This window comes from Linepithema humile, chromosome 6 (genome assembly GCF_040581485.1).
Source record: "Linepithema humile isolate Giens D197 chromosome 6, Lhum_UNIL_v1.0, whole genome shotgun sequence".
Lineage (NCBI taxonomy): Eukaryota > Metazoa > Arthropoda > Insecta > Hymenoptera > Formicidae > Linepithema > Linepithema humile.
The window spans coordinates 22,698,471-22,725,145 of record NC_090133.1 but is presented as its reverse complement, the minus strand read 5'-3'; the positions used below and the strand labels follow the sequence as shown (position 1 = coordinate 22,725,145).

The 26,675-nt window shown below is 39.1% G+C and overlaps 3 protein-coding genes across 9 annotated transcripts in view; 1 reads left to right on the top strand and 2 right to left on the bottom strand.

Annotated features, from left to right (window-relative positions):
• Positions 1 to 5,506, top strand: part of LOC105672945 (A-type potassium channel modulatory protein DPP6) — a 57,080-nt gene extending 51,574 nt beyond the window's left edge. For all 7 annotated transcript variants that reach the window (XM_067356748.1, XM_067356749.1, XM_067356746.1 and 4 more), the window contains 3 exons: positions 78 to 522; positions 773 to 978; positions 1,049 to 5,506. In XM_067356748.1, coding sequence (XP_067212849.1) covers positions 78 to 522; positions 773 to 978; positions 1,049 to 1,150 — 753 coding nt within the window. In that variant the 3' untranslated portion in view covers positions 1,151 to 5,506. The remainder of the gene's footprint in view (positions 1 to 77; positions 523 to 772; positions 979 to 1,048) is intronic.
• Positions 1 to 26,675, bottom strand: part of vari (MAGUK p55 subfamily member vari) — a 126,100-nt gene that overhangs the window by 82,846 nt on the left and 16,579 nt on the right. The window lies entirely within an intron of this gene.
• The window catches only part of mei-W68 (meiotic W68), a 42,502-nt gene continuing 21,837 nt past the window's right edge, over positions 6,011 to 26,675 (bottom strand). Inside the window, exons 5-9 of the mRNA XM_012368242.2 lie at positions 7,917 to 8,034; positions 7,605 to 7,813; positions 7,148 to 7,405; positions 6,659 to 7,016; positions 6,011 to 6,473 (exon numbers count right to left, since the gene is read on the bottom strand). Coding sequence (XP_012223665.1) covers positions 6,176 to 6,473; positions 6,659 to 7,016; positions 7,148 to 7,405; positions 7,605 to 7,813; positions 7,917 to 8,029 — 1,236 coding nt within the window. The 5' untranslated portion in view covers positions 8,030 to 8,034 and the 3' untranslated portion in view covers positions 6,011 to 6,175. The remainder of the gene's footprint in view (positions 6,474 to 6,658; positions 7,017 to 7,147; positions 7,406 to 7,604; positions 7,814 to 7,916; positions 8,035 to 26,675) is intronic.

The following is a 26,675-nucleotide window of genomic DNA, read 5'->3' as shown; positions in this document are numbered from 1 at the left end:
TGTTATCCGACAAATCTCTGATAAATTCTAGCTCCGCCGATTATTATACACTAATGATAATTTGACATGACCGACAGGTGCCACTACCTCAAGGCTGGCGAGCGCAGGTGCAACTGCTGCTGCCTCCTTCGTGGCGGGAGGAACTCAGAGACGCGGCGTTTCCCGTGCTCGTTGAGGTGAACGGTCGCCCTGGTAGCGAAGCGGTCACGGACAAGTTCCGGATAGACTGGGGAACGTACATGTCGAGTCACAACGATGTGGTTTACGTGAGGCTGGATGTACGCGGCGCCCGAGGTCAGGGGAAAAAGGATCTCTTCAGGAAAATAGGTGGCGTCGAGGTGCAGGATCAACTTACTGTGCTGAGACATCTTCTCAAGACACACAAGTACCTCGACGTCACCAGAGTCGGCGTCTGGGGATGGGGTTACGGTGGATATGTGACCGCGATGGTCCTCGGCAGTCAAGAAAATGTCTTCAAGTGCGGCGTCGCGGTAAATCCAATCGCCGATTGGATGTATTATAGTACGTGAATTTAATGTATAAACGCTGTAAAAGAAATCGGTAAATTTACACAACTAAGATGTAAAAATTACACGATAAATAACAGAAATTTACATAATTTCATCAATTTTACACTATTTACTTGGTATATTTCCGTTATTTATCATTATTTTACATCTTAGATGTGTAAATTTACCGATTTTTCTTACAGTGTATAATGTGTTTGTTGTAATTTGGAGGGATTGTTAGAAATTATTTCTCGCGTTTGCAGATTCCGCATTTACGGAACGAATTCTCGGCGCTCCAGCCGAGAACTACAAGGGTTACGTGGAGGCTGATCTCACGCAGCGAGCGAGATTGGTGCCCAGTCGCAGCCTTTACCTCCTTCACGGTCTAGCTGACCTCACAGCGCCTTACACGCACGGCGTTGCCTTCGCTAAGGCTTTGTCCGAAGCGGGAGTCATCTTTAGATATCAGGTAAAAAAGAGAAAGAGTAATACAAAATATCCTCGAGAAATGTTCTAACTGTTTCTTTTTTCGAAAACAGAGTTACGCAGACGAAGATCACGCCCTGACGGGTGTACTCGAACACGCTTATCGTTCCATGGAGGACTTCCTCGCCGAGTGCCTCGCCCTGGATGCCTCCTAGTGCCTCAAGCCAAGAAATCTTTTGTTGTCTCTAGTACGCCTAATTCCGATACATCCAAAACGGACGTTAATACAGAGACTCGTCCTCGAGATCACGGCAACGGATTGCGAAAAGAGTGATCTCTTGGAAGCTCGTTCAGAGCCTGAATCGCGAAATAAGTCAGGCTGCTGGTTGGGAACGTGGCGGGAGAAGAAGATCGTTTATCCGACAAGACGAGAGCGAGTGAGAGAGAAGAAGAAAGTGGAGAAGAAACGTCATTTGATATGTGAAAGAAATTCATGTAAAAAGAAGATCGAGATTAACGGAAGGAATTCACGAAACGAGAGTAAAATGGCGTTTGTATGAGCAATATCGTTAAAACATATATCATTCGCCTGCGGATTACCTCTTTACTACGAAAAACTCACTCACTTTTCTCTCTGGACGCGTATCTAGTGATACATATGTCACTAGGCCACGAGAGAATTCAAACATCACGAAAAGGAGAAACGAGAAAGAATACGTCTGGTAGTATTTTTGTACATTATCAAACGACGTCGCTTGCGTTTTCTGTACGGATTTGGTATGTCGATAGTTACATAATTCGTCGGATAATATGAATTCATACTCAACGCATGAGCACGCAAGCGATTTATTTGATAATGACACGCGTCGTAAAAGTATTACAAGGACAAATGTACGCGCATATATGCCATGAAATCGATTTCAGGCAACGATGAATTTCGAGATGCGGAGATAAAAATGAGATGCGTATTCGAAAGCACAGACTGAATTACTATGTGCGGAGCTTATCGACGACTTGCAAATTCGCATCGTTCGCGTGACACGCCATCGGAACGGCATTTATAAAATCGGCGTCGAGTGTTTGCAAGCTCGTCATTAACGTTTTGCTGTGTTCCAAGTCCTAAAGGCGTTTATTAGAAAGAGCCTGAGATTTTGTAGCGCGACTAAAGACGACATTATTACGAATAACAGATCAACGTACAGAGCTTATTGGGAGTCTGCAAACTTGCACTTTTCTTTATATCTCATTTTTTACACGAATGTATCGAATAATGGTATTTGAAAAACCGTATCTCGATACGGATAATTGGCTCTGCGAATTGCAATCAACACTTTTGTCTAGGGAGTGTCTTTGCAAGCTTCCATCTCTTTTTTTTTCTAGCTACGTCACTGGTGCCTCCTCGATTTTAAACGAGGAAAAAGTATCTACGCCTAAGCGGTGACGTTCGTCCAAAGGCATCGACATATTTACCATTATATATAGAATCGAACGGCTACTGTAAGTTTTGTGTTGTACAGCTTGGCGCCTAGTTCTATGTATCATAATGTTATACGCGTAAGAAGTTGTTCTATACAGCTCTTATATATTCCCATTTTGATCCGCCCCCTCCCTCCTCTCTTCTACCCGTTTGAATTTTGAATATTTGTACATACGTATACACTCATGAGAATTGTTCTTTCGTGAGACCCCTTCGACGAGATTTTTCGCTGATGCTTGCAAAAATCACGAGTTATTTATAGGACAAACAGTCTTTTCTGGTTTCTAAATTCAATTTTCGACAAGATTTATGAAAAATATACTTGTCAGAGCATGCGTGAACTCGAATCTCATCGAAGGTGCAGGTATCAGATTCATTATCTTCCCTTCGATATACATTGATCAATCCCGAATAGATGTACGATTATGCTAAACAAGTGATATATTTGCAATCGTCACAACTAGCTGTCGATCATCAGACGCGATCGGCATTAGAGATTAAAATGCTCGGAGATTCTATGAACTGAGGTGTCGTCGAGAAATAATAGGACTCGTAAACGTCTCGAAAATATCTGCGACAGTGTTGACATTTTTATGATACATTTTCACACATCTTTCGAAAAATTTCATAAATTATTTTATTATTATTTATTTATCGCTAGCTGCACAGAATATTTATGTTGATATTATAAATTTAAAAAATGTCTTCATTAATTTAATTGTATCCTAAAATATACTTTCTACAAATTACTTCATCAGATGTTTATCAGATTTGATCAGAACTTTGTTAGATCGCAGATAATGTTCGAGAGATCGTGTCAATCTTTCTAGTTGTTTGAAAAAAAAATAACTTGCGAGTTCGTGAATGTTAATTAGAAAAGAGGCACGCTCGGATGAGAAAGTGTCGCACGTCGCCATATGTACGCTGCATGACAAGCAGCCCCAAAATGCCGACAATCAAGGCTAGTGCAACTAATCAAACGATAATAAATAGAAACGGAGAGAAAAGAAAACTACTTAATAATTTTAATGAATACTCGTGAATGATCGCTGTGCGTATTGTAAACCGTGATGCGAAGTCTGTATTGTCAAACTATCGCGGCCGAGGAGACTTCGCGGGAGCGATTTATGCGAAAATAAAAATAGACGCAAAGGATTGTTAAGTCAAGATAATGTGCCCGCTGTCGACTGTAGAAAGTACAAAGATATAACGCGTAATGGAGGCTTCGACAAATTTTCTATTGTTTTGCTCAAAAAAGTTCAAATAGAACTTGGCAAAAATTTCCTTTAACATTTTCTCGCTATCTCACAATAAACTAAAGTTCTGTGTGATAAACCTTCAATGTGCAATACTTATTACATGTAATACGCAGCAAGTGTTATGTTAAACGAGGTTCCTCCATTTCGCGATAAATGATTGGTCATTTGTAGTGAAACAAAAAGTTTATCGTCAACAATATCGCTTCCATTTATCCCCGAATAAATATAACGCGAGAAATTGAAACAAATTCCGTTTGATCTAAGAAACGAGAGAAAGAGTGACTGATTGTTTGATGAAAATTGAAGAAGCGTGAGAATTGCAGGGAGAAGAGACGAGAAGGGGAAGAAAGAGGAGACAGAAATAAAGCGAATGAAAGTGGGAACGAGAGAGTGTGTGAGTGTGTAATCTACAATCAATTATTAAATATAATAACGGCAGAAAGTGAGGCAAATTAAATGTAAGCATAGGGTATCGGAAAAAAATTATCACGAACGCAGGCACGCAACAAGCATGCGAATTATGAAGTTAATCGCAACAAAGAAACCTTGGTAGCAGCGCATAAGAGTATCTATAGCTTTTGGTAACGTATTATTGCCGCTAGGCTAAACAAAAACACACATGCATACACATACACACATCTACGCATATACACGCAATATATTAAAAAAAGAAAAAAAAACAGATAATTCACGCGGAACTCGATATAAAGATTGGGCCCGTGCGAACGCACAAACAAATTGACGCGAATTAAGTACATTCGTCGTATAGATCGATCGACTGATCGGCACGATCGATCGTCAAACAGAACACATCAATGCCGATAAATTTAGGTAAAAATAATTAGTCTAATTCATTGATTTCTCATAGAAGAAATAAATAGTCAATGTAAAAATCAATTGCTAAAAAACACTTTATCTAAATTTCGAATAATTTTAAAATTTTTATCTGTATTTAAATATTAAAATTGACGCATAGAAAATTTCAATTTTGATGCTCTGCTGTGCTAGCGACACAGAGCAAATTGAGACCCCTTAACGACGACGAGTGACTCCTTTTTTTCCAACAATTTGTGGCTCTAAACAAGTCTGTATCCGCTCGAAACCGTGTTTGACTGTCTTGAAAGATCGTTTTTTATGTCTATTTCATCGAAATGCTCGATACGCATTCCATGAAAGCCACGGATGTCGATCGGACTGCTCGATCGATTCTTGCCTTCGATTCGTAGCACGAAAGTTATTTCTACTCGATTTTTGGCGATATTCGCACGGACCTGCACCGCAAATATCCACGAAATCGGCTAATCAATGATTCGCACTGATTAATGATAATGTCGAAAAAAATAAGCAATGAATCTGCAAAAGTTAGGAATTGACTAAAGATTTACATCTCTTATTCTGTTAGAAAAAAACCTTTTTCGTTTATTAAAAAAAAAGTAATGAATTTTGCTTCAAAGATTTCAGTTCATCTAACGCATCTAAAATTTTTGTTTGAAATTTATATTATTTTAATACATGAAGTGTCTTTGTAATTCTATTTTATGTAATTAATTACTAGAATTTATTGAGAAAAGTTTCACATCTAATTTTTTGCTGAGAGATGAATTGACAAGATTGCGAAGATGAAATTCAATCGAATTTTTGAGAGCGATTGCAGTTAACTTCGCTTATGGACTTATAACCTGTCGCCGATTTCGCGGATATCGTTCAAGTTATCTTACACGTAACATCCACGAGATAATCATGTTATTAAGATTCTGCGTTTTTTAATATCAGCGATGCTCCGCCCAGACATCGGACGGATAAAGTGTTTTCAATAAACTGTTACATTATCTGAAGCATTCTTAATTTTTCCTCTACATTACATCTCTTCACGGGTTTCTTCTGACAGCACACAAGAATCGCAACATCAACATTGCGGAAACTTGAAAAATAATGGTTTATTATCGAATGAGGAAAAGGAAACGCACAATTTTTTCAAACCGTTTAAAACAGAAAAAACCTTACGGACACAAAATTATTAATCACACCGAAAAGCGGTAAATCAGTTCATTGAAAAATATCCACTCGATAGCTCATGTTATTTGACAGATGCTCGAAATTTTATATTGAAGACTGCACGAGCATCCGTACGCGACACGTTCGAAAAGTCGTGAGATAAAAGCGACGACAGATCTAATCGAATCTCTCATCCCATCCGACGGCAGTGTTATATATCTAGGCACGTTTCATAAAAATCCGCAGGTTGTAACACTGGAAGACAGCGACGAAAGTTTCTCTGAGAAAGTTGTTCGGTCGGAAATAAAAAGGGTCAAAGTAAGAAGCGAGAATATAACGCGTCGTTTGAAGTAAAGCATTTTTATATTCATTTTACGTAACAGCTCTAACAATTTAATTCCTCGACGTTTTATTTGATAAGAGAACGCAAGTATTTCATAGAATTTATTTCAATTAAACTTCTCTGTTAAATTTACAGAAAATCTAACTACGCATGAAGAGTATACGTTTTAAATATAATCTTGGCTGTCTATTTTATTAGGCAAATACGTCGCAGTAAAAAAATTTTTTAAAAAAGCCACCGCTTCTATTTCTGCCTTCCCTTTACGCAGTATACTCAGCTGCTTCGATATAGTCTCGTTTATGTAAGTCCGGGCTTCGATAGATTTCAATTTTATGAGATCGGCCTTGGTAAGCGGGATTGTTTTCACTTGTAGATAAATCAGTTCTGAAGGATGGATTCCGAGCCAGCGCACATTAGGACAAACCAAGCTTTCGCTTTCTTTATAAAGAGTCGATGAACCAAAGCTATAGAAAAAATCAAAATGACACTACACTTACGAAAATAAAAAATATTTCCCAAATAAGAATTACTAATGTAACATACGATCCGACTTTTATACCAAAAGCAAAAATCATTACAGCATTGAAGTCAGGAAATGCATATTTTCTTAGTAATTCAATATAAAGTAATAATATTTTGGTTAAATTACCGATAAGTTAACATAATGTCCACACCGAAAGGATCCGCGTCTACGACTATATAAACCGGGAGATTGATTTTTTCAGACAGCATCTTAACTAGCATTCTCGTGGCCACATCTGGATAACCTTTTCCCGTCACTAAAATACAATTTAAAATGCGAGGGCAGTTTTCCTCGAGCAACTTTTGAAAAACTGCGTCCTTCTCAATGATTAGAACAAATTCAGCCTTCACACAAATAGCAGTTACATTTGATGTAATCAGTGGAATCTGCGCCCCTCCTGGTATCGTACAATCGATGACTTGATTATCATCAAGTGTAATGGTCATATTTCCTGCCACTAATCCTTTAGCTGTTGCCAATAGTCCTAGAAGGACTTTTGATTAGCAGTCTCTTTTCATTTTTTTATATATTTTATATATTATGTTGCGCATTTATATATATATATTTTTTTTTATTTTTAATAATTATTCAAATTAATATATTTCGCAAACTCACTTAAATCCCAAGGTGCGCATTTCAGTAAATTAGCGACATCGTTCAGCGCGCGATCAACATATTTTTGATCAGATACCAAACTTCCAGTTATATCATTCTTCAAGTCATAGTAGAACGATCGTTTAGTCTTTGTCGTGTTCGTTAGTAACAAATGATGAACCTCGGACATTATTAAAATCATAAGAACAAATTTATCTCTGCTACGTTTTACCGCAAAATTGACAGTGGTTTTTCTTGAATTTTGAGAAAATTCTTCTTCTACAGAACAAAGAAACAGACGATTTTAAAAATCGTTTTATTTCACCATTATTGATTGCGTTTAGAAATCCTACTCTGGATGATAACAGACAAAGATAACAGACAATAATAGACAAAGAATGTCACCCGGAATAAAATTTCTAAACGCAGCCAATAGTGAAGTAAAACGATTTTAAAATCGCCCGTTACATCTATTTACCCTGTTCTTCGCTTTCCAAATCAAATAAAGAATTGTAGGATATCGTATCCTGAAGATCGGACGAGCATCCGGGAGAAACGTCTTCACGCAAGCTAGATTCTATAGTAATGTTTCGACCGCTGGAATACGATATTTGTGGTGATTGTCCAGTGGATATTTGTTTTATTATCTTTAGCGTAACAGCTTCAATGCGTTCGATTAAATTTATCCTAGATATTGCGTGTCAGAAATTTCGATTACAATATATTTAATGTAATTTTATGTTTAACTTGTAAATAATAAACGTAACAAACGCCTAAAAAACTATTTTACCTAAATTCTTTATTGTCGACCATCGGTATATCAATACGTCTTTCTGGAATCCTTAAATTTTCAGGCGTCAACGCAATCATTTGTTTCCAAAATTTATTATTTGCCTTCGACATTATGTCTAAGTAAAGAAAAATACATAAATAAATACAAAAAAACGTAAAAACTTTATATTTTTAATTATTTGTATTATTTCTTGAAACAATCCCCAAAAGGATTAAAAATGTAGAAAAAATAAAATAAAATAATAATTAATAATTATTATTTATCAGATATCAACAAATAAAAAAATCTCTTTTCCAGCCATGAATCTTATTTTGAATTCATCTTTCGTCCAACAGATGGCTTTAGTTTGCGCAAAGCAGATATTTGTACGGAGATTCTATCGATAAAACTACTAAATCAATTTTTCTTCAGAATAAATAAACAATTGCTGCTAATTTTTCTATTGAATTCTCTATCCAGTAGTTTTATCACATAAATAATTTCATATAAAAATGTAAATAAAATTTGTAGTTTTTAAACGCCGCAGTTTTCCGTACTAAGTTTTAGATTATATGTAATCGCGTGTTTTTATGCCTATTTCAATGTATACGCTGCTAAATTCTGTCGTGTATAATTATGCACGCAAATCAGTTTCACCGTGCGCAGAATAAATTATTGTAAATTTACGAAAATTATATAAACTGATACATTTGCAAAAAAAGCGTCTACATTAATTCTTTTGAATTTACTAATGTAAAGAATTCTGAATACACATGGATAATATTACCGTATAATATTGTTCCAAACGTAAATTATAAGTCACATAATTAAGTTATATAATCTCGTTCTTCGTTCTTTTATTCGGGCCTTAGTGCGTTCAAGGCGATTTTCCGAGAAGATCAAATTTATTAATATGCCACAATGGATAAAAAACAATTTAATCCCATACGCTTCGAAATATTCTATCGAGAGACTTTAATTGATTTGTACCTTGCTAAAAAATGAATTTAATTTCACGTTTTTCGCGGAAATGTACTTTGATACCGTTATGCAATAGAAAAAGTCGAGAAATTGCATAAAATTTTAGCAAAACATTTTTGCGTCGAATCGACATTAAATCCTCGTTCGGATGAATCGTTTAAATGGCGTTACATGACGACAATCGTTTTAGTGAGAGATTTTCCCAAGCTCACGTTTAAGTCAAGTACCATACGTCAAACCCTCTTCATACTGTGTGAACACGGTGGTTGCTACAATAACGTTGTTCGATCCCTCGAAAACCGCGGCGCGTTCAAGTAGTCTCGATAAGTGCACTATGAACGATCAATCGTTTGCGGCCGTGTCGGGAAAATTGGGACATTTCTTCCAATTTCGAATTGAAAATTGAGACCTAGTTCCAAAAAAGTTAGCTAAAATATAATTTTTATAAAAAAGAAAATTTGTAATTTTTTTTACTATTGTAAGCGTAAATAATGCGTTGAATATTGATGCCGAGCTTTGACTTGCTCTTATAACTTTCACTATACCACGTACGTTAGTCAGCCCTCAATGCTTCACAGTCGCGTTCCCCACTGTTTGGACAAATTCGATTTTATCTCGGGAAATCGCCTTGAACGCACTAAGGCGCGAATAAAAGAACGAAGAACGAGATCCGATCTTTTCGTATCGTTGACCGAAAACCTCGACTGTTACGATTTCTTGAATAGGCTGCAGCTTCAAACATTGTCGATTTACTGTGTATTCCTGACATTTACGTCTTACCCGATCATTGAATGGCTAACATATCAAATTTCGAAAATCCCTGATCTCCAGTAGGAAGCCAGTTGACATGCGACAGGTATTTTTCATGTGTAATCGGCGTTTTAGGCGCGAATATTAAGTTTCATCGGAATTCAAATCAAGGGAAATATTCAGCATTGAGAAGATTATCGCGGCATTGAAGTTTATAGTCAATTGTCCCTCTATCGATTGATCCCCATAAACCGGAAGTCAAAAAATTCGACAGATATGTCATACCGTTGTATGTAGTTTAACACTCTCTTCACATAAAAGAGAAGGATTTGTACAGCACATTTCACGCTTCACAGCAAAATATATTATATGGAGAGCAAAGAGATTTGTTATGTATATTAATTTTATTTACTGAAAATAATTTTGCGAAATTTGCAAATTATATTGCTATTATATTAAATTAATTTTTATTTTACCAGCAAAATTTCTATCCGCAATGACAATTTTGTTACAATTCTTTTTTTTTCGTATATATGCGATAAAACATTTCCACATCCATCGTCTTTAAAAAGGCAGGCATTTATTTCTTTGTATTCGTGGACGCGGAATAAATTATAATACTAGCAATACACGCAAATATGTTTTGATACATATTTGCGTGAAATTCGGTGAAAATTTGTGTGATTCTTCGTAACTTTCTTCGTCTCGTCTTCAACTGATATTTTGAGAACATACCGACGACGCGTGTTGGTTATATACGGGCTATTTGAGGGCAGACGAGGGTATTCTTAGGGGTGTTTCTCCACTGTGCTCGTTGCACATTGTAACACTATCCCCCTTTTGTAACAGCGTAGCCTTGAAGTGTCTTTAATGCGAAACCGAGCGCGAGCATGCTTGCCGCCATGCATTATTTTTTTCATGAATAATCCCGTTATGAGCATTTAAGAGGCCGGAACTTCAAGATGATATTTCAGTTTTGTTCACGCGCATTGTGATCACACTTGTCACTGCAAATTTACACATTTTTTTTTATCTTTAAGCTAATATTTGCAAAACTATTGTGATTTTTCTCAAGCTAGAGCCAACGTCAGAAATATTTTAGCCCACGCGTTGGGTGCCACCCCGTAGTATGTTCGTTAGTATTCATTGTCCCCCACGATTCCTATTGCTTATTTGCGAAAACGTTTGCATTGACGGATGTCACAATCGAGAGAAATTTATAGGGATGGGGTCCTACTTGACGCTCATTATTTCCGTTTTCATCACGGCGTAAGCTTTTCGCATAAATCACATTTTATCATGCGTTTGACCGTAGACGTAATTGTATTATTTGTATAGTTGCGAAATTTTTTACAAACATTATTCTTGTAATCTGAAAGAGTTTAAAACCATAATGCGAAAATAGTGGCTAATTGCCGCGATCGTTTTCTTGATGAGTTTTCAGGAAACCGGCGGCGAATCTATATTAAATTTCGTTACAATCGAACATTTTGCAGTGAGGGGTGCATTTCGTGCTTACAATAAATCCCTGAAGTGTCTTTAACGCGTACAGTAGCGCGCCGTTCAATGGTTGGTGCTCACAAATGCGCAGCGGGACGTCCGGCTCTCTTGAGAGATTCGCTACTACGATATGAATGTCGATGATCGGGAGAAAAATTAATGTCTACTCTGCCACGAGGCTGGACGAGCCCCCGTGGCCAATACTTTACCTCACAGACCGAGACTTAATATGTTTATTGCTGTGAGAATGTCGGCTTCGGATAGGTAGTAGATTTTTATCTGCCATCGCGTCTTTTAACTCGTCTCGTTACATTCAACGACGATTGAAAATCCGGATTGAATCCGGATTTTCCGCTGTTCTCTATTTGACTTTTCGTCTCCGGATTTAACGATATTCCTTTTAATGTGGCAATTTTTCATGCCGCATTGATACATAAAAGTCTATAATAAGTGCTTTGCTATTATTGCCATTAGTACAAAACAAGGCTACTATTGCCTATTAATAAAAGCAGGTGCGGTAAAATATTAATGATAAAATAATAAAATTATAAATACATTGTTTTTTCTTTTCTTATAGAAAGTTATAGCGCTTTATAAGATGCACATCTATGTATTTTTTATTGATTAGAAACTATAAATCCACAAAAAATCTAATAGTATAATTTGCATTTTCAATTAATGTAATAAATTGATTGTTATAAGATCGACTCTTAAGATTGAGACATAAAATTACATATTAATCAATTAAATTGGAAGAAATAGAGAAATATTTTTAAATAATTGGACAAAGGATATTTTAATGGAAGGAAATGGCGTGGATTCTCACACCAAAAAAAGCGTATGTAACAGATGCAAATTGCGGAATTCGTAAATACACACAGATGTGTTTATAATTAGACATATTTTAATAAATTGTACATAAGCACACTAATAAAGATGGCCACAACCCGAATAGCCGAAACGTTTGTGAAATTGTAAACAACACGTTTATGAAATAAAAATTGATCAAGGTTAACTGGCTCTCTTGTAGCTTTAGTTATTCCTTTAAATTATATCCATTTGTGTTCAGAATTCTTTACATTAGTAATACGTAATTTGATAATTTTACGACATAATTAATTAAATTCGAAAGAATTAATGTAGACACTTTTTTTGCAAATGTGCCAATTCATATAACTTTCGTAAATTTACAATAATTTATTTTGCGGTGAAGCTGATTTGCGTGCATAATCATACGCGACAGAATTTAGCAGCGTATACATTGAAATAGGCGTAAAAGCATACGATTGCATATTGCGTTCTAGCTAATAAATGTTCGGCGAGCGCCACATAATGAGGCAGTTTGCAGCTGTCTGCTTTTTTCCGTGACAGAATTTTTCGCGATTGCAATGCAAGCAGATGCAGTCTTGGAAGAACGTTCGATTCGTTCGCGCATCTCTTCAGCTTTGCGTGCGTCGCGAGATTATACCTATTCTTGCCGTCGGCCAGACTACAGCGAGCTTCATTAACCTTTCAATTCACAATTTTTCTCTCCCGGTAATGTTTCCTCGTCTCTCATTATAATCCCCACGCTCGCAAAGTTATTCATTTTGAAAATTACCATGCAAACGCCGCGCGGTGCACTCAATATCAAAAGTACGGTTTTTATCAGTTTTCAACCAAAATTTGTAACTGTTAAGATTTTCGACTACATAAATGCTGCATGATTAATTAATAGTATAAACTATATCATTAATAAATATGTGGATCTTGGCAATAAAGTTCAGAATATCCAATAATTAAGAGCAAGGTGAACGCCATTGCGCTACGATTACTTAATCTTTAAGGGCGGTCTTTATCGCAGCTTAAGAGGGGATTAACGTGGAGGGATAAAGAGCCATCCGTGCTCGACCCCAAGGATCATTGGCACCTTGATAAGGAGCGCACGTTTACCGATAAACCAGCAGACCATCCGAATTCTCGATTGTCCTTAACGACATCACGATAATGAGACAGCGGTCCTTTGTCACACGTGATTGCGGATAGTTTCTTTCTACTAAATCGGAAAATCGATTTAATAACTTTTATTTAAGATTTTAACAAAAAATGTAGTGGTCTAAATGTATGATCGTCTGTAAATTTGCAACTAAATTAAAACAACCAAAAATAATTAAGACAAAGGACGAAATGGAATAGCGAAGACGAAGTTGAAGAGCTGTCGAATTACTGAGGCGCGATCGCCGAGATTCGTTGGCGTTTCGAGAGTGTGTGCTCTTGTTGGAATTGCATTGTGCGTAAACATATGTTCCCGTGGGCGTGCGCGAAGGAGCAAACGAGAGGAAGCGAGCGAAAAGGACGAAGGAAAACGGACGGACGAGCAACGGCGGTCTGGCAACCAGTCTAGCATCACCTGGACGAGGAGCACGCGCCTTTTGCCTCGGCAAGAGGGATTGGGAAGAGGGGGTAGAATGTGTGTCTCTCCCTATGAATATCGATGCAACGTACGCATTGTGGTCGCGAGGCTGCCCGTCGAACAGCGCGTCGCCATAATGCGCTCGTATAACATCACGATTCCACGTAACGACATTAAGCTTTGCCACAATGGATGCGTGACCTGCCGCACTCATAGCCGTGAAAAGCGATCCAGCCAGAATCCTTTAGTACGCAATGAAAATCCTTTTAAACGCGCAAACCCACACCGCTTGCGTCTGCCTTACAAAAGGATGTTTTTCGCAGCTCCGAAATTGCATCGCAACCAATGTCACTTCTATGTCATCACCGTGACATTTAGAAGTTACAACGAACCTATATGAAGAAAAGATCAGATAGAATGTAACTGGTGATTGCAATCACGTGCAAACGCCGTGAGGCAGTAAAACCTATCAATTTTCGTTCGATCGTTCTCGATTAAAATGCGATATAACGTTCATCAGAGAGAATCATCCGATAATAACCTAATAACTATAATGATATTTTTTATCGATTTCAATTTTCTTCTAATGTATCGACGCAAAGATTTGCGAAATTTTATAAATTTATGAAGACTAATAATTGTGACGCATTTTACAGTGGAGATCGTCGATAAAGAATCGATTGAAGGTCGTTCGGCCGACCTTGTTCACTCTCGCATCTCCACCGTATTCGTACACGTATCGTTGTATGATTATATGCATGCATATTCGTGTCATTGACGCACGTGAACGATCGCTTCTTAATCCTACCTTCCTCTCGCTCACTATTTATTTCACTTCGTTGCCCACCTTATAATATCGCAATGCGTTCTTTAATAGCAGACGAATCGAATCCGCGGCGCTAAAAGCAATTATCGTTGCTCATAAGATCAGAATGGAAAAATTCATTTAAAATGCCCGATAATTTTGCTACCTGGCTAAAGAAGATAACAGAACTGGATATGCATTCTTTCACTGTATTATAAAAATCTTATATATAGTAAATGAAAGATTATTAAAAAAAAAAATGGATGCTGCTTTAAAACAACACAGACCGGCCATTTATAAGCACGAGGAGATTCCAACATGCATGTCAAGGGCGCCAATACTTATATTCATACCGTGCAACACTAAGCTAGCGTTTAATTTTGAACCAACAGCTGGTGCTTACTTGCGCATCACTCGTACATTTGATTTCTTTCGACTGTCTCGTCACTTTCGCCGTCGCGCGATTCATTCTTCCTACATATCGATGCAGTTGCCCTAACGAAACTTAACGACGCGAGTAATAAATGCATTCTCCTCGTGCGATAAAAGCAAACAAATGTGTTTTTCATAAAAAGTTTTGTTCATGCACAAAAATCGAAATATTATTAATATATTTTTTCTTACAAATTATTTAACTAATATGTAATGATCTATTAATTTCATACGCATAAGTTAAGAAATATATAAAATGTTTTAATTAATGCCCATCCCCCGAACAGACTCTGTGACAATTCTCAATTACTCTTGTAAAGAAAATAAAAATTATTCTGCAATGAAAGATATTTATAATTTTTTACAAATTATAGAATAATTTCAGACCGGAAAATGTCAATCATATTACATTCCTGGCTGCCATTCAATGTCGCATTTTTTAACAACTCATAATACTTGCTCGTAAATACGTGGTCGGCCAATTATCGCCAATTAAAAACGCAGACGTGTATTTACACGAGAGAAAAAAGAGATTAAGTTATCGAGAGAAGGATCTCATTGTAGTTTCTGCAACGCAAAGACGAATATTTTTTTTTATTTAAAAAAAAAATAATATTAAACCACAAAAGAGATTGTAACAAAAAAAATATTTCAACAGCAATTAATCGAAAAAAAAATAAGAATACGAGAATCTCTATTTTAGTTACATCTGAAAGCGGACAAGAGATACAAGATCAACCGGCGACCGGTCGCACAGTAGCACTTGTTGCAAAAGTCCCAAAATCAGGTCGTTCGTGTAACACCTTGCAATTCCCTTGAGACGGCGCGCGAGAGAGAGAGAGAGAGAGCTCAAAAAAGGTCCGCGAAGTGTGAGAAAATGGAATGGGGCCCCACGAGCCGCCGGAAGGGGGCTCCTCTCTTCTCCCCCGTAAAACTGCGTAAATAAAACGTTTTGTAGCCGGTTTTGGGAGTGCGGTCGTGCTGGCCTACCTACCGAAAAAGAGCTACCTGCCTCTCTCTCTCTCCTCCTCCTCTGCGCTTGAAGTCTTCATTCAGATTGAGTCCCAATCCGGGTTTCGTAGCCGAAGCCATTGACTTCTCGCGACAAGGAGAAGAAGAGCGAAAGGGAGAGTCTTCTCGATAGAGAGAAGGTGCGAAGGGAGAAAGAAGAAATTCCTGCGATATAGGGTAAGGGACAATGGGCGGGTCATCTGTGTCCAGATCTAACTCTTCGTACAGATATAATCGCCTGGGAATCCGCGAGTTCAAGGAAGCGACGAAGCTTCTTTCAGAATAACATTTTTTTCAACGCGCATGAGTGGGGGCGGTGGGGAAGAGGATATCGAGAGTCGCGTCGTACGCGTCGAAAGAATCTCGGACAATGATCGTACAATTCCCCGTGCGTGTGGCAGGTCCCCATATTAGTGATCCATCACGCGTGCAATAATAGACGCAGTGACTTCTTCACTGTACTCGATCGCGGCTCGATCCCACATTAATCTGTCGTGGAACGTGAGATCAGATAAGACGAGTGGACGGCGTTTCTCTCTTTCTGTCTCTCTTTTTCTCCCTTTTTTCACGCGCGAGTCAATGCCACGTGGGTATCTGTAAAGTTTCGTGATAAGAGACGATGGGGGTAGTATTACTGGGTCTATGAAAACGAAACGATAGCTTCTCTCGCTAACTCGATACTGCAGCGTGATGACAATTGTCGTATCACTACAAAAGATATTTTTAAACGCGACAATTTCATCATTTTGTTCTAGCAAAATTTTTTCTTCAACAATTTGATAAATATAAAATCTATTTACTCTTAACAGACGAGAGTAAGCGCGTCTTTAATATATAAACGTGATAAATTAGATAATAGGTGATAGGTTAACGAGTCGTAACAGTGCAATAATCTGAAAGAACTTAATTGCCGTAAACGCATTTCGCTCACGGTCAGCGCGGCAGGTTTAAACGCACGATTAAACGCACTGCCTCTTTGCTCCTTCTTTGTTTCTTTCCTTTTTCTCTTTCTTACTTGTCTTTTTTCAAAGTGTTTTGCAGCTGCGACATTTTTCTAACCGCATTTGTGCACGCGCGTGTTATTTCCATGAGAAAGATAGGTGCATATAAGTACAGTCTGCGAAAATTTTTTCAAAGTGTAAGGATTCACCTGGCGCCGACCAGTAATTGCGCTAGGAAATCACAAAATATATAATTCTCGTATGTTCCGCGCCACTAAGAATCGTTCATTATCGAATGCATCTTTCCAGCTGTAGTAAACTACTTATATACGTCGAATAAATTTATTTGCCTTTGTTAAAAAACATATGTGCATATATTGTGATAAATAATACATTTCTAATAAAAATTAAAGTTAATGAAAAATATTTATCGCTTCTCCGCGACGATCTATTTTTGAAAAAGTTATCGATTTCCATTCTACGAACTAGAGTTTTTTTAATCGGATGTATAATATAAAAATTTTTTTCCCGGAAAAAATGTATTAAACTCAATGGCGTTTATTTTAATAGCTTAATGGCATTTCAAAAAATTCATTAAAACAATTTTGTCTTTTTAATTTTACTTGACGAATACGACAAACCTTCTGCATCAATCTTATAATATCGTAAGAAACAAGTGCAAACTGTAATTTTATGTATTGTATTCTGTCATCATAATTATAAACGCCGTGTATTACTGTTTATATCTGTATCGACATATTCTAGAGCGAAGGAAGAGAAAGCAAGGAATAGAAAACAGATACAAATGTCATTATTTTCGAAGAACCTGTTACGATTAATAATCGTCCCGGAACCCACAGAGAGCATCGCGCGGTAGGCAGAGATCTTTGTGTCTAAATCTTGCAAACTGCCGGAACGCCCAGACAAATTATCATCTAACGTCACAACAGAGCGTGCCTTTTCTTCCCTCGGCTCTTTTTCGCCTTCTTCCTCTCGGCTTGCTCCACCCGAAATGGATCCAGCTAACACGTTTGATTTATTGCAATCTCGACACTCGGTGTCTCCGCGGGAATCCGTGCACAGGCGCTCTACCCCTCCCTCCCCTTTTCACTATTCCACTCTCTTCTTCTTTTCTCTCTGCATGGCCTCTTCGACCCTGGTGAAGTACCACGGTGGTCACCCATACAAAATAGCCCGTCTAGTGTCGATTATCCAAGATCCAGCTATAATCGTGACCGTCTTTCGTCTACGTGCCGCTTGTGCAACCGTTAAAAAAAAAAAAAAAAAAAAAAAAAACACGATGATCATAATAACGCCTACAACAATCTTGAAATTTTGCGCCTCACCTTGGAATGACTTTTAGTTTATGAGCCGAAGCAATTTAACTCGACGTTTAATAATTATGAAATGTCAACGGTAATTACACGAATGTTGTACGGCCACACCTGCTGCCAACGCGATTTGGACGTAAAGTAACTGCTTGGATTTCTGAGACGACTCTATTAATACACGAATATGAGCAACAACAGAAGACGTGAATGAAGAGATTGATTCCAAACTTGCTTTTACTGACAGATCGATTTTTTTCTATCCATCTTTTTCCCGCACTCGACTTGGTTGCCTTGGATACGCATTAAAGTTCGCACACCTCGTTGGCGTTTACGGTTCATATAAAAATAGCATAAAAATATGTCGCCAATTTCAGATACTCGTTTCTCATCAAGAGAGAATTGAATTGGCGCAAGACGATAATATTCTCCTGCACGATATTAACGCGTGGTTTTTTTTTTTTGTTATTATACGATACCTTTTCTCGAGAAGGTAATTTAAGCGTATTCGAGAAGAAAGTTATCATTTCACTATCAATTCTCAGTTGCAAGCAGATGCGACCACTCTCAAGATCGACAGCGGTCGCAGATGACACCGACGATTACGCATTATTTATTTTCTAAGGGGTTGCAAACGCGACGACCGAAGAAACGGCGGTGGTCGCCCCCCCGCGGTTCGATCTTATCAGATAATCAGACATCTCTCCGATATGTATTCACCTTTATGACAGCGTGCACGACGCCAACATATCATATTATCTATAATGTTAATGTTCAAAATATGTTACAATAAACCTAAAGCCGAAATAATTTCTATAATTTGTCAAGATCTCATACTTTCAGAATCGTGCAGAATTATTTCGTTCATTTTGTTTCGAATTCAAAGAAAAGATTAAAATGACGCTTTAAAACAAAAAAGCTAATAGTAAAAATTACACGCGTTATATCAAGAATCGACATTTTGTACTTAGAGATACAATCTGTACAATCTCTATTTAAGGAATCGAAGTCGTTTATCAACAGAATTGCCTCGCCGCTCTCAGAAGATGAGTACGCATAAAAGCATCGGATCTGCGGAGGGGGTCTCGGCACGCGACTACCACAAACCGGTGTTAGCAGTGAAACGCTGAGATGCACGCGGCTTCTTCGACAGAGTCGAGGAAGAGCGGGCTGGTGCGACGGAAAGGACAGGACGGAGATGGCAAGCGCGCGCCGGCCGAGACGAGACGCAATGAGAAGAAAAAGACGCGCAGGAGCGGAGGACCGAGAGGAATGAGTCGTGGCAGCGGCCTTGGAATCCCTAACCCACATCTAATTTGCAAGCCGGTTTCGCGCAGTGTAAGTGCAAGTGCGAACTTCAAATTATACGTTGTTACGATTATCGCGGTAATTTATTATAGATATAATTATTTTATACATATTATACACACACAAAATAAGTGTAATAAAAATATAGGTATTAATCAAAATACGGAGCACATAGTAAAAAAAAGTATTGTAGATGTGAAGATAATGCAGTAGTAAATTATTTATTTACAATAAAGCCAGCAAACTAGCATTATTCTATACTGATTTTGTAATATCTTTTGCACCCCAATACCCGCGCTTGGTTCTCATAGCTTTTTTTATCAAAAATAATGTTAAGTATGTAATTAAAGATTCTTACGATTTTATGTGCTTAACCCGTCCAATAAATCATTAAAATGCGTTTTATCGCATGATACGTACGGCGTCTGGTTGCGAAGAAACGCATTGCGTTCGCGTAGTAATTATTGGAGAACATGGTGATAGCAATTAAGTCGAGACTCTGCCACCGAATTGCCAACTGATTACTGTCTTCGTACATTTTTTTCCATCGACATGATCTTTGGCGAAATAAAGCAGCGCGATTCAATATGCAGCATTAATGAGAAGTTGGTCCATAGAACGACTCATGGCCTTGCATGGACTTGATAATATTCTTGCTCAGGTTAACAAAGAAAATGATTTAACGAAAACTAATAAAAGTGATAAAAATTCACGAGAATAAATGAGCGCGACACGTTAATTAATCCTCAATGCTCTGTAATGTCGGTAAACGTTTGTCTATCTCTCTTCTTTTCTTTTTCCGTTTCTCGATCGATCGACCCGGATTGCTACCGCGACAAGAACGGTACTACTCGTCCATGTATTGGATATTGGAAGACCGCACACCCGTGCATCGGGGACACGATACGATATGATGCCATCACCTAGCACCGGCGAACGCGCTCGCCGCCGTTAGAAACAATTTGCTAGACGGTAGCGCGTCACGTCGAGCCGATAGCTCGATGGTGCGCTTTGGCTCGTGCCGGTAATGAGCCCGCATCGGGTCGGTCCTCCACCGACGTGTCTCAAATACATAAAACGAACGCCTATACGCGCGCGCGCGTTCGAGCGAGCGCGCGAGCGGACTCACCGGGCGTGCAAACTGCCAGGACAACAACGCAAATAGACTACCACACTGGGCCTAGCACCTGCTCACTGGTATCGTCGACGATGGATAAAAATATCAGAAACGTAAAACCGAGGTGACAGCGCAGAGAAACGGAGAAGGAGGAGAACGAGAAGCTTTCTCGCCGCAAAACGCTTCCTCTTCGCGGTGACGACCACGCGCGTTTCGTTTGCGCCTCACTCGTCAAAAATTCACCGTTACGACTCTCGTGGTTTGTCGCGCGACGCCCTTCGCTCTATGCCGAGCTGCGCGCTCGGTGACAAACTTGAAAGACACCGGGCTTCCCCTATTCACGAAAAAGATGTTATCGCGCAAAGATTTCACCCTCTCGCCGATGCTGGTTGGATCATTTTCCTTGAAAAACCCAGCAGATGTGTACGAGGACCCGATTATGACTTAAAAAAATACCGAGCAAATTCTAACTTCGGAATACCAAATTGAATGATGACGTTAATCGTAATTAGAAAACGATGCACGTGCGAGTTGGAGGAACGAGCAATGTTGTTCTATACCGATCGCAAAATACGCAAAAAAAACCCGGGTCGGTCACATGACCGTACAAAAGGCTCGCGGCGCTGTTTTGCGGTTTTTTCATTTTGGCACGCGCACGACATACCCCTTGGTAAGCGGATACCTCACAAAGCGCTTTATTGTGCGAAACTGAATACCAGCGCTAAATACGCGTTAAAAGAGACGTGCCTGCTCTCTTGTCTATGCGCCTCCCTGCACATCTTTTCACGAAGAACGGACAGCATCGTACAAACATAATACATATTTAAAATCAAATACTGTGATATCACTTTTTTCGTTTAATTCTAATATTTGTAGTTATATTCTTAATTAAATATTTGCAACTTTAAGTATAAAAAAATCTATGTATTTAAAACATCAAGCGATTTCTTCTGAACTTTAATCTTAAAATTAAACCGTAGAGATTTCCGCGATAGCACAATCGATTATTAAATCATCTTTGTATCTTGAATATCAAATGAGTAATCGAATTGACCACAGCTTTGGCAGATGCTAGCGCGAGAAAATCGTACTGTGTGAAGAAAGGCAGTTATCTATTTGTACTTCGTATGTAATATACCGACAGGTGTTGAAGCTAAAGTACTTGTCATTACATCTGCCGTATCTAGTATAAAAAAATGGCGAATTTTTACTTCGTTTTTTTTCATTAACGATCATACATGGCAAATATTTCATGCACGTAATCAATTAAAAGAATTACACACCACAAGTCGGTGCTTATAGTAACATAATAATATAGTACTTAATATGACACTGCAATCATTCTCGTCTTATTATTATTTGCGCAAAAAATTGCGCTTGATTTTCTTTGACACGGATTATAAGTTGCCATAAAAAATGTCACGTAATTCTGGTCACATCGTAATTTGGAATAAAAAAAATCGCGATTATAGCAAATTAAATTCTCAATCACTTTGCTGTTAAAATATATCCTTTAACATTATCATTAAAGAATTGAACTTCAAATACTTTCAATACGAGCACATTATAACAGCCGTAGAAATTTTATTTGCAGTATGCATCTATAAAAACGTGACTCTTTCATTTATATATAAATTATTTGGCGATGACGGGGATGTTTTACGTAGGAAGTCGATAGACAGGCATCAAAATACGACGCATCGGAGAGTGCATCGAAATGTTTCGACGACATCAGGTTTCTATTCTCACATATGGACCATCGGACGCGGGGGATCTCTGCCTGTGTACTCGATGATTCCAAAAATAAACGGGGATGATGTTGCAAGACCATAGCGAATTTATTCTAGAGCATATTGCAGTGCAAGCTAGAGTTAGGTAAGTAAACTCATACCGACACGCAGGGCGTCGCGTGTAGCATTACTCTCTGTATTGGCCCTAACAAACGAAGGGTGGCTGCGCGCAGTCACGAACGCACTCGATGCGTTTATGATTCTAAACGACGCTTTGATGACGCATGAAATCCAACGCGGAAAGTTAATCGTCTCGTAAAGCTGTTACTCATCAATCGAGTCATTTGCTTGACTCTCGCGTATGCTCCAAATTTCGAAACCATAAAATCGGCTAGTAAAGTGAAAGGAAAAATTGATTCAATCAAAAATAAATAGTTAAATAATATCTCTGGAATATAATATGCGATATATACGACATATAATATTATATGTTAGAGCATAAATGTATAAAAAATATAAGATAGATTTTTTTTGTACAAAGCTTTGTTTTTTACAAATCAAATTTGTAAATTGAAAAGTTGATATCTGTTCTTTATTTGAAAAGTTTGCACGACTTTCACTGACAACATATCAGTTACAGGTCAATGAATAATTTCAACAGTGGCAGTATCGTAATCATAAAGCACAAAGATGAATTGGCAAGACAGATACTGCCGATGAATAAACGGTACAGGAAACGTGTGCGCGGTAAAAGCCGAATACGGAAAGTCCAGAGCAGATAATCAACCCGTATGTTATAATCATCGCGTATTTGTTACAGTCATTATCTATTTCGCCTCATGCATCACCTGCTCGGTTGGAGCAGAAACACGTACGCACTCGTAATTATAGCTTCTGTAATATGCGATATTTTTCTTGTTACTAGTTGATAATTATTCATTGATTCCTCGCAAATGAGGTCATTAGCCTTTACGTTGGTAACTTTCGCCAAACGAAGCTTGTAATATTCCGAAATCACACAAATATGCATATAATAAAACGAATAATGTACATTGTTCGCGTCGTTTAAAAATTAATTCTCTGAAAAAAACATATTACGACTTTGATTGATTATTTTTCTGAGGATTCGCCGCGTCGCGCCATTCCTGTGAAAGCCGTGAATCGCATATTTGCCTATGAAAAGGATCGAAGACACCTGAGGTGCCACACACGGCGGCGGTAACCCAAAACCCCCAACCCTGCCTCGCGCAGCATCGCGACAGACATGTCTTCGGATAAAGGGTCCCTCAGAGAGAGAGAGGCCCTTTTCAGGCCCCATTCAAGATCATCTTTCTATTGACGCAACGTACCGAAATGCACGTAAAACTGCGACGATAATGAAAAACATGCCGCGAAAAATCTGTACCCGCGTTGCGAGCGACAATTTTTATTTTAAACAATTTTCAACTCGACGGTCAACAGTTAATTAAGTAAACCGATTATGTTCTAACATAAATCGTTCGTCCATTCGCAAATTTATCGTGCGATAATAAACTGAGAAATTAAATGGAGTGAAAACTGGCCCGTGAGCAGCGATGCGTTGGCAATTTACGAGAAAAGCAGGGCTGTTATCGAGCATGATCGGATGAATCAGGAATTTCCATACGTAATTGCAGCGATTATGGTCCCGAGCAACTGGTGCCATCCCCGCTTCCCCTACTGTACAGCCCGTAGTTTTGTTCCTGATATAACAAGAACGTATGCTGAGTTTTTTTTTTCTCTTTCGATACTTTACGCGAGGACTCACGTATGTCACCGAAGGGGGTGTTGAGCGTTTAAAATGGCATAAATTAGAGAGATATTTACGGCAGATGCGGGGGTGGCAATATGGCCTTACGGCAAAGCCACACCTCCCACACATCAGATGTGATTCCTCGCACGATAACCGCGAAAAGTCTTCATCGGAAGAATTTTGCTCGCCAGATATTACGTCACGAATTTCGGTAACGCTATTGTGAACTGCGCAAAATATCCAATTCAAAATCATGCAGTTAAAAATAATTCCAAACAGAAGGAGTAAGCGGAATGACAATTAACTTCCCGAAAAGCCGTCGGGGCCTCAGTTACGTCAGTAGCGCGAAAACGTTTTACGCGGCACGCGATTTTGAAGCCACCCTTAAAAAGAGCAATTATACAATCGTTATTTCCACAAATTGCGTCGTGGCACGAGGGAACGAACGTATCGCACGGAATCTAGCCTTCCCTTATCGCGCCATCCTTCTCTCCGCTGCTGTTCCAGCCTGCAATTATCACAGCGCAGAAAGAAGAGAGATAGAAAGAGAGAATGTAAACCCGCGTTGCGTTAACCTATGATTCACCTCTTAATGCGGCTTCTTCTGTTCGATTATGAGAGGCACGAATTCAATGAATATGTACACGAAACTTGAGCTAACTCGATTTGCTCTTATTAGAGACTAGCTCCTCGGATATAGTTCGTTTCAATGGTAAAATCAACGCAGCTCCAATAATCTATTTTTAGTAATTCATTCATAATTTTATATATGTAACACATATAGTGTAGTGTCGGAAATAATATCGTTTTACTCAGTATTGTAATGAAAATAAAAGCGAAGAAGAATCGAGCTCTCAAGAGCGCTCCGAGCTCTCGAGACCGCATCGCTAGAGACGGGCGAAACAAAAGAGAGCAATGGATATTGTTTGCCGATGATCGGCAGGAAGTGGCGTGGCCAACAGGCTTAAGACGACGAAGAGGCCGATGCAAAACCTCAAACGCGCATCGAAGCAGGCGCGCGTCATAACGGTTAAGCAAATTAGCGCCGGCGGTGAATAAATTCTTCACGGTGAATGGAGACTGCTCGCCACTTCACGGGGGGTAGATTCATCGGCATATGGCCGGCTAAATTCCAGAACATTTCAACATCATACCTCGCTCACTAGCACGAGCGACGTAAAGCGGCGGAGTAACGCCGCATGGATATTAACCGACGATGATAGATCGTTCCTGCAATCATTAAGCGGCAATATGCTGTCTAGACTGTCAGGATGTCATCGCGTCATCGGTATCAGACTGCGCGACGCTAGAATTGTCGCGCGAATCGCGATAAATTATGGCACGACGGGTCAGAAATCTCTAACAAAAATTTCGTTTCGTAAATCGACACGCCACGCCGACGCTTATAACAAAAGCAATAAATGAATTAAAGGGCGGTTGTCCGCCACGCCACTTTAAGACTGGCCCTAACCGCGTCTTCCGATTAGGATAGTCCTTTTAACTGCTTCAATTAACGTCCATCCCTGGATGGGGATCTTAGGTGGAGCCGGGCACACGCGCGTTTGTCCCTAAATGCGTCGTAAGATATGTATAGAGCGAAGGCACGTCATTCCGGCCCGGCTACCGCAAGATAAACATCTTAAACCACGAGCGCTACAAACCGCCCGACTTGGTGCAATTTCTGGAGCCGAACCGCCGTTGCATCGCCGTGCACGACGCGAGGATCGCTTTGTGGCTTTGTACCGAGGAGACAATAGAGAGTGACGACGGAAGGGGCGTGTTTATGACACCCGCTAGATAAACGCTACTTGATGCAACCCCCGATTGTTCAACATCCAATGAATCAGTAATGCTGCAGCCCCCGAGAAATCGAAGGATTTAGTCGAAGATGATAAAAGAAAATACGATATAATCAGACGGAGAATCTAACGATATAATTGTTCATTTTTCCACGTACGAGCGCCCGTTCGTTCTCGAGTTCGCGGAAAACTGTGACGCGTAGTATGGAATGTCGGAGGAACACGAAGCCTGAAGAATAATTTTAGCAAAGCAATGTAAGTAAATAACAGTGGTAAGATAGTAATCGTCAATTAGAGAATATGCGCGACCATCCGCGTTTCCTTTGTGGGTGTTACGTCGGGAAATTCCCTAACAGGAGCAGTCAGTGGCAGAGCTTAACTGGCGGTGAATCTTCCCACACCAATCAAAGAGCACCCCTCGAACGCTCCCTCTCTGCCGTGCCCCGTACTCGCCCCCTCGTGATTCTCCCGGGAGTTATCTACCCCTGCTGAATGCGACGAGCGTGTGTGTGCACGTACGCCTCTAAAAGCCCCTTAATTCCGTTCATTTGTACCGCTGGCATCCGTATCGAAGGTCAGGCGGAGGGTTCGGGCCTGTCGACGTTACCAGTTGATGTTTCCTCTCCCTGCTAACCAATCCATCACCGGTCTTCTTGTTTTTTCCACTACCGGTTTCCTAAATTGGGAACCCTTTTCTAATCTGTCGGTCTCTTTCTTTTTCAAATATTTCAAGTAAATTCTTCAATTTTTCAAGCGGAATATTTATACGCAAGATATCGCGGCGGTAATAATTGTAAGATAGTTTACCGTCCAAGTTTTACCTTGCAGCATTAAAAAAAAAGAATACAATTAGTAATTACACGATTTTAATTCGGACGCTTAAAGATGCTCGGAATTATTATTTGCGCGCTA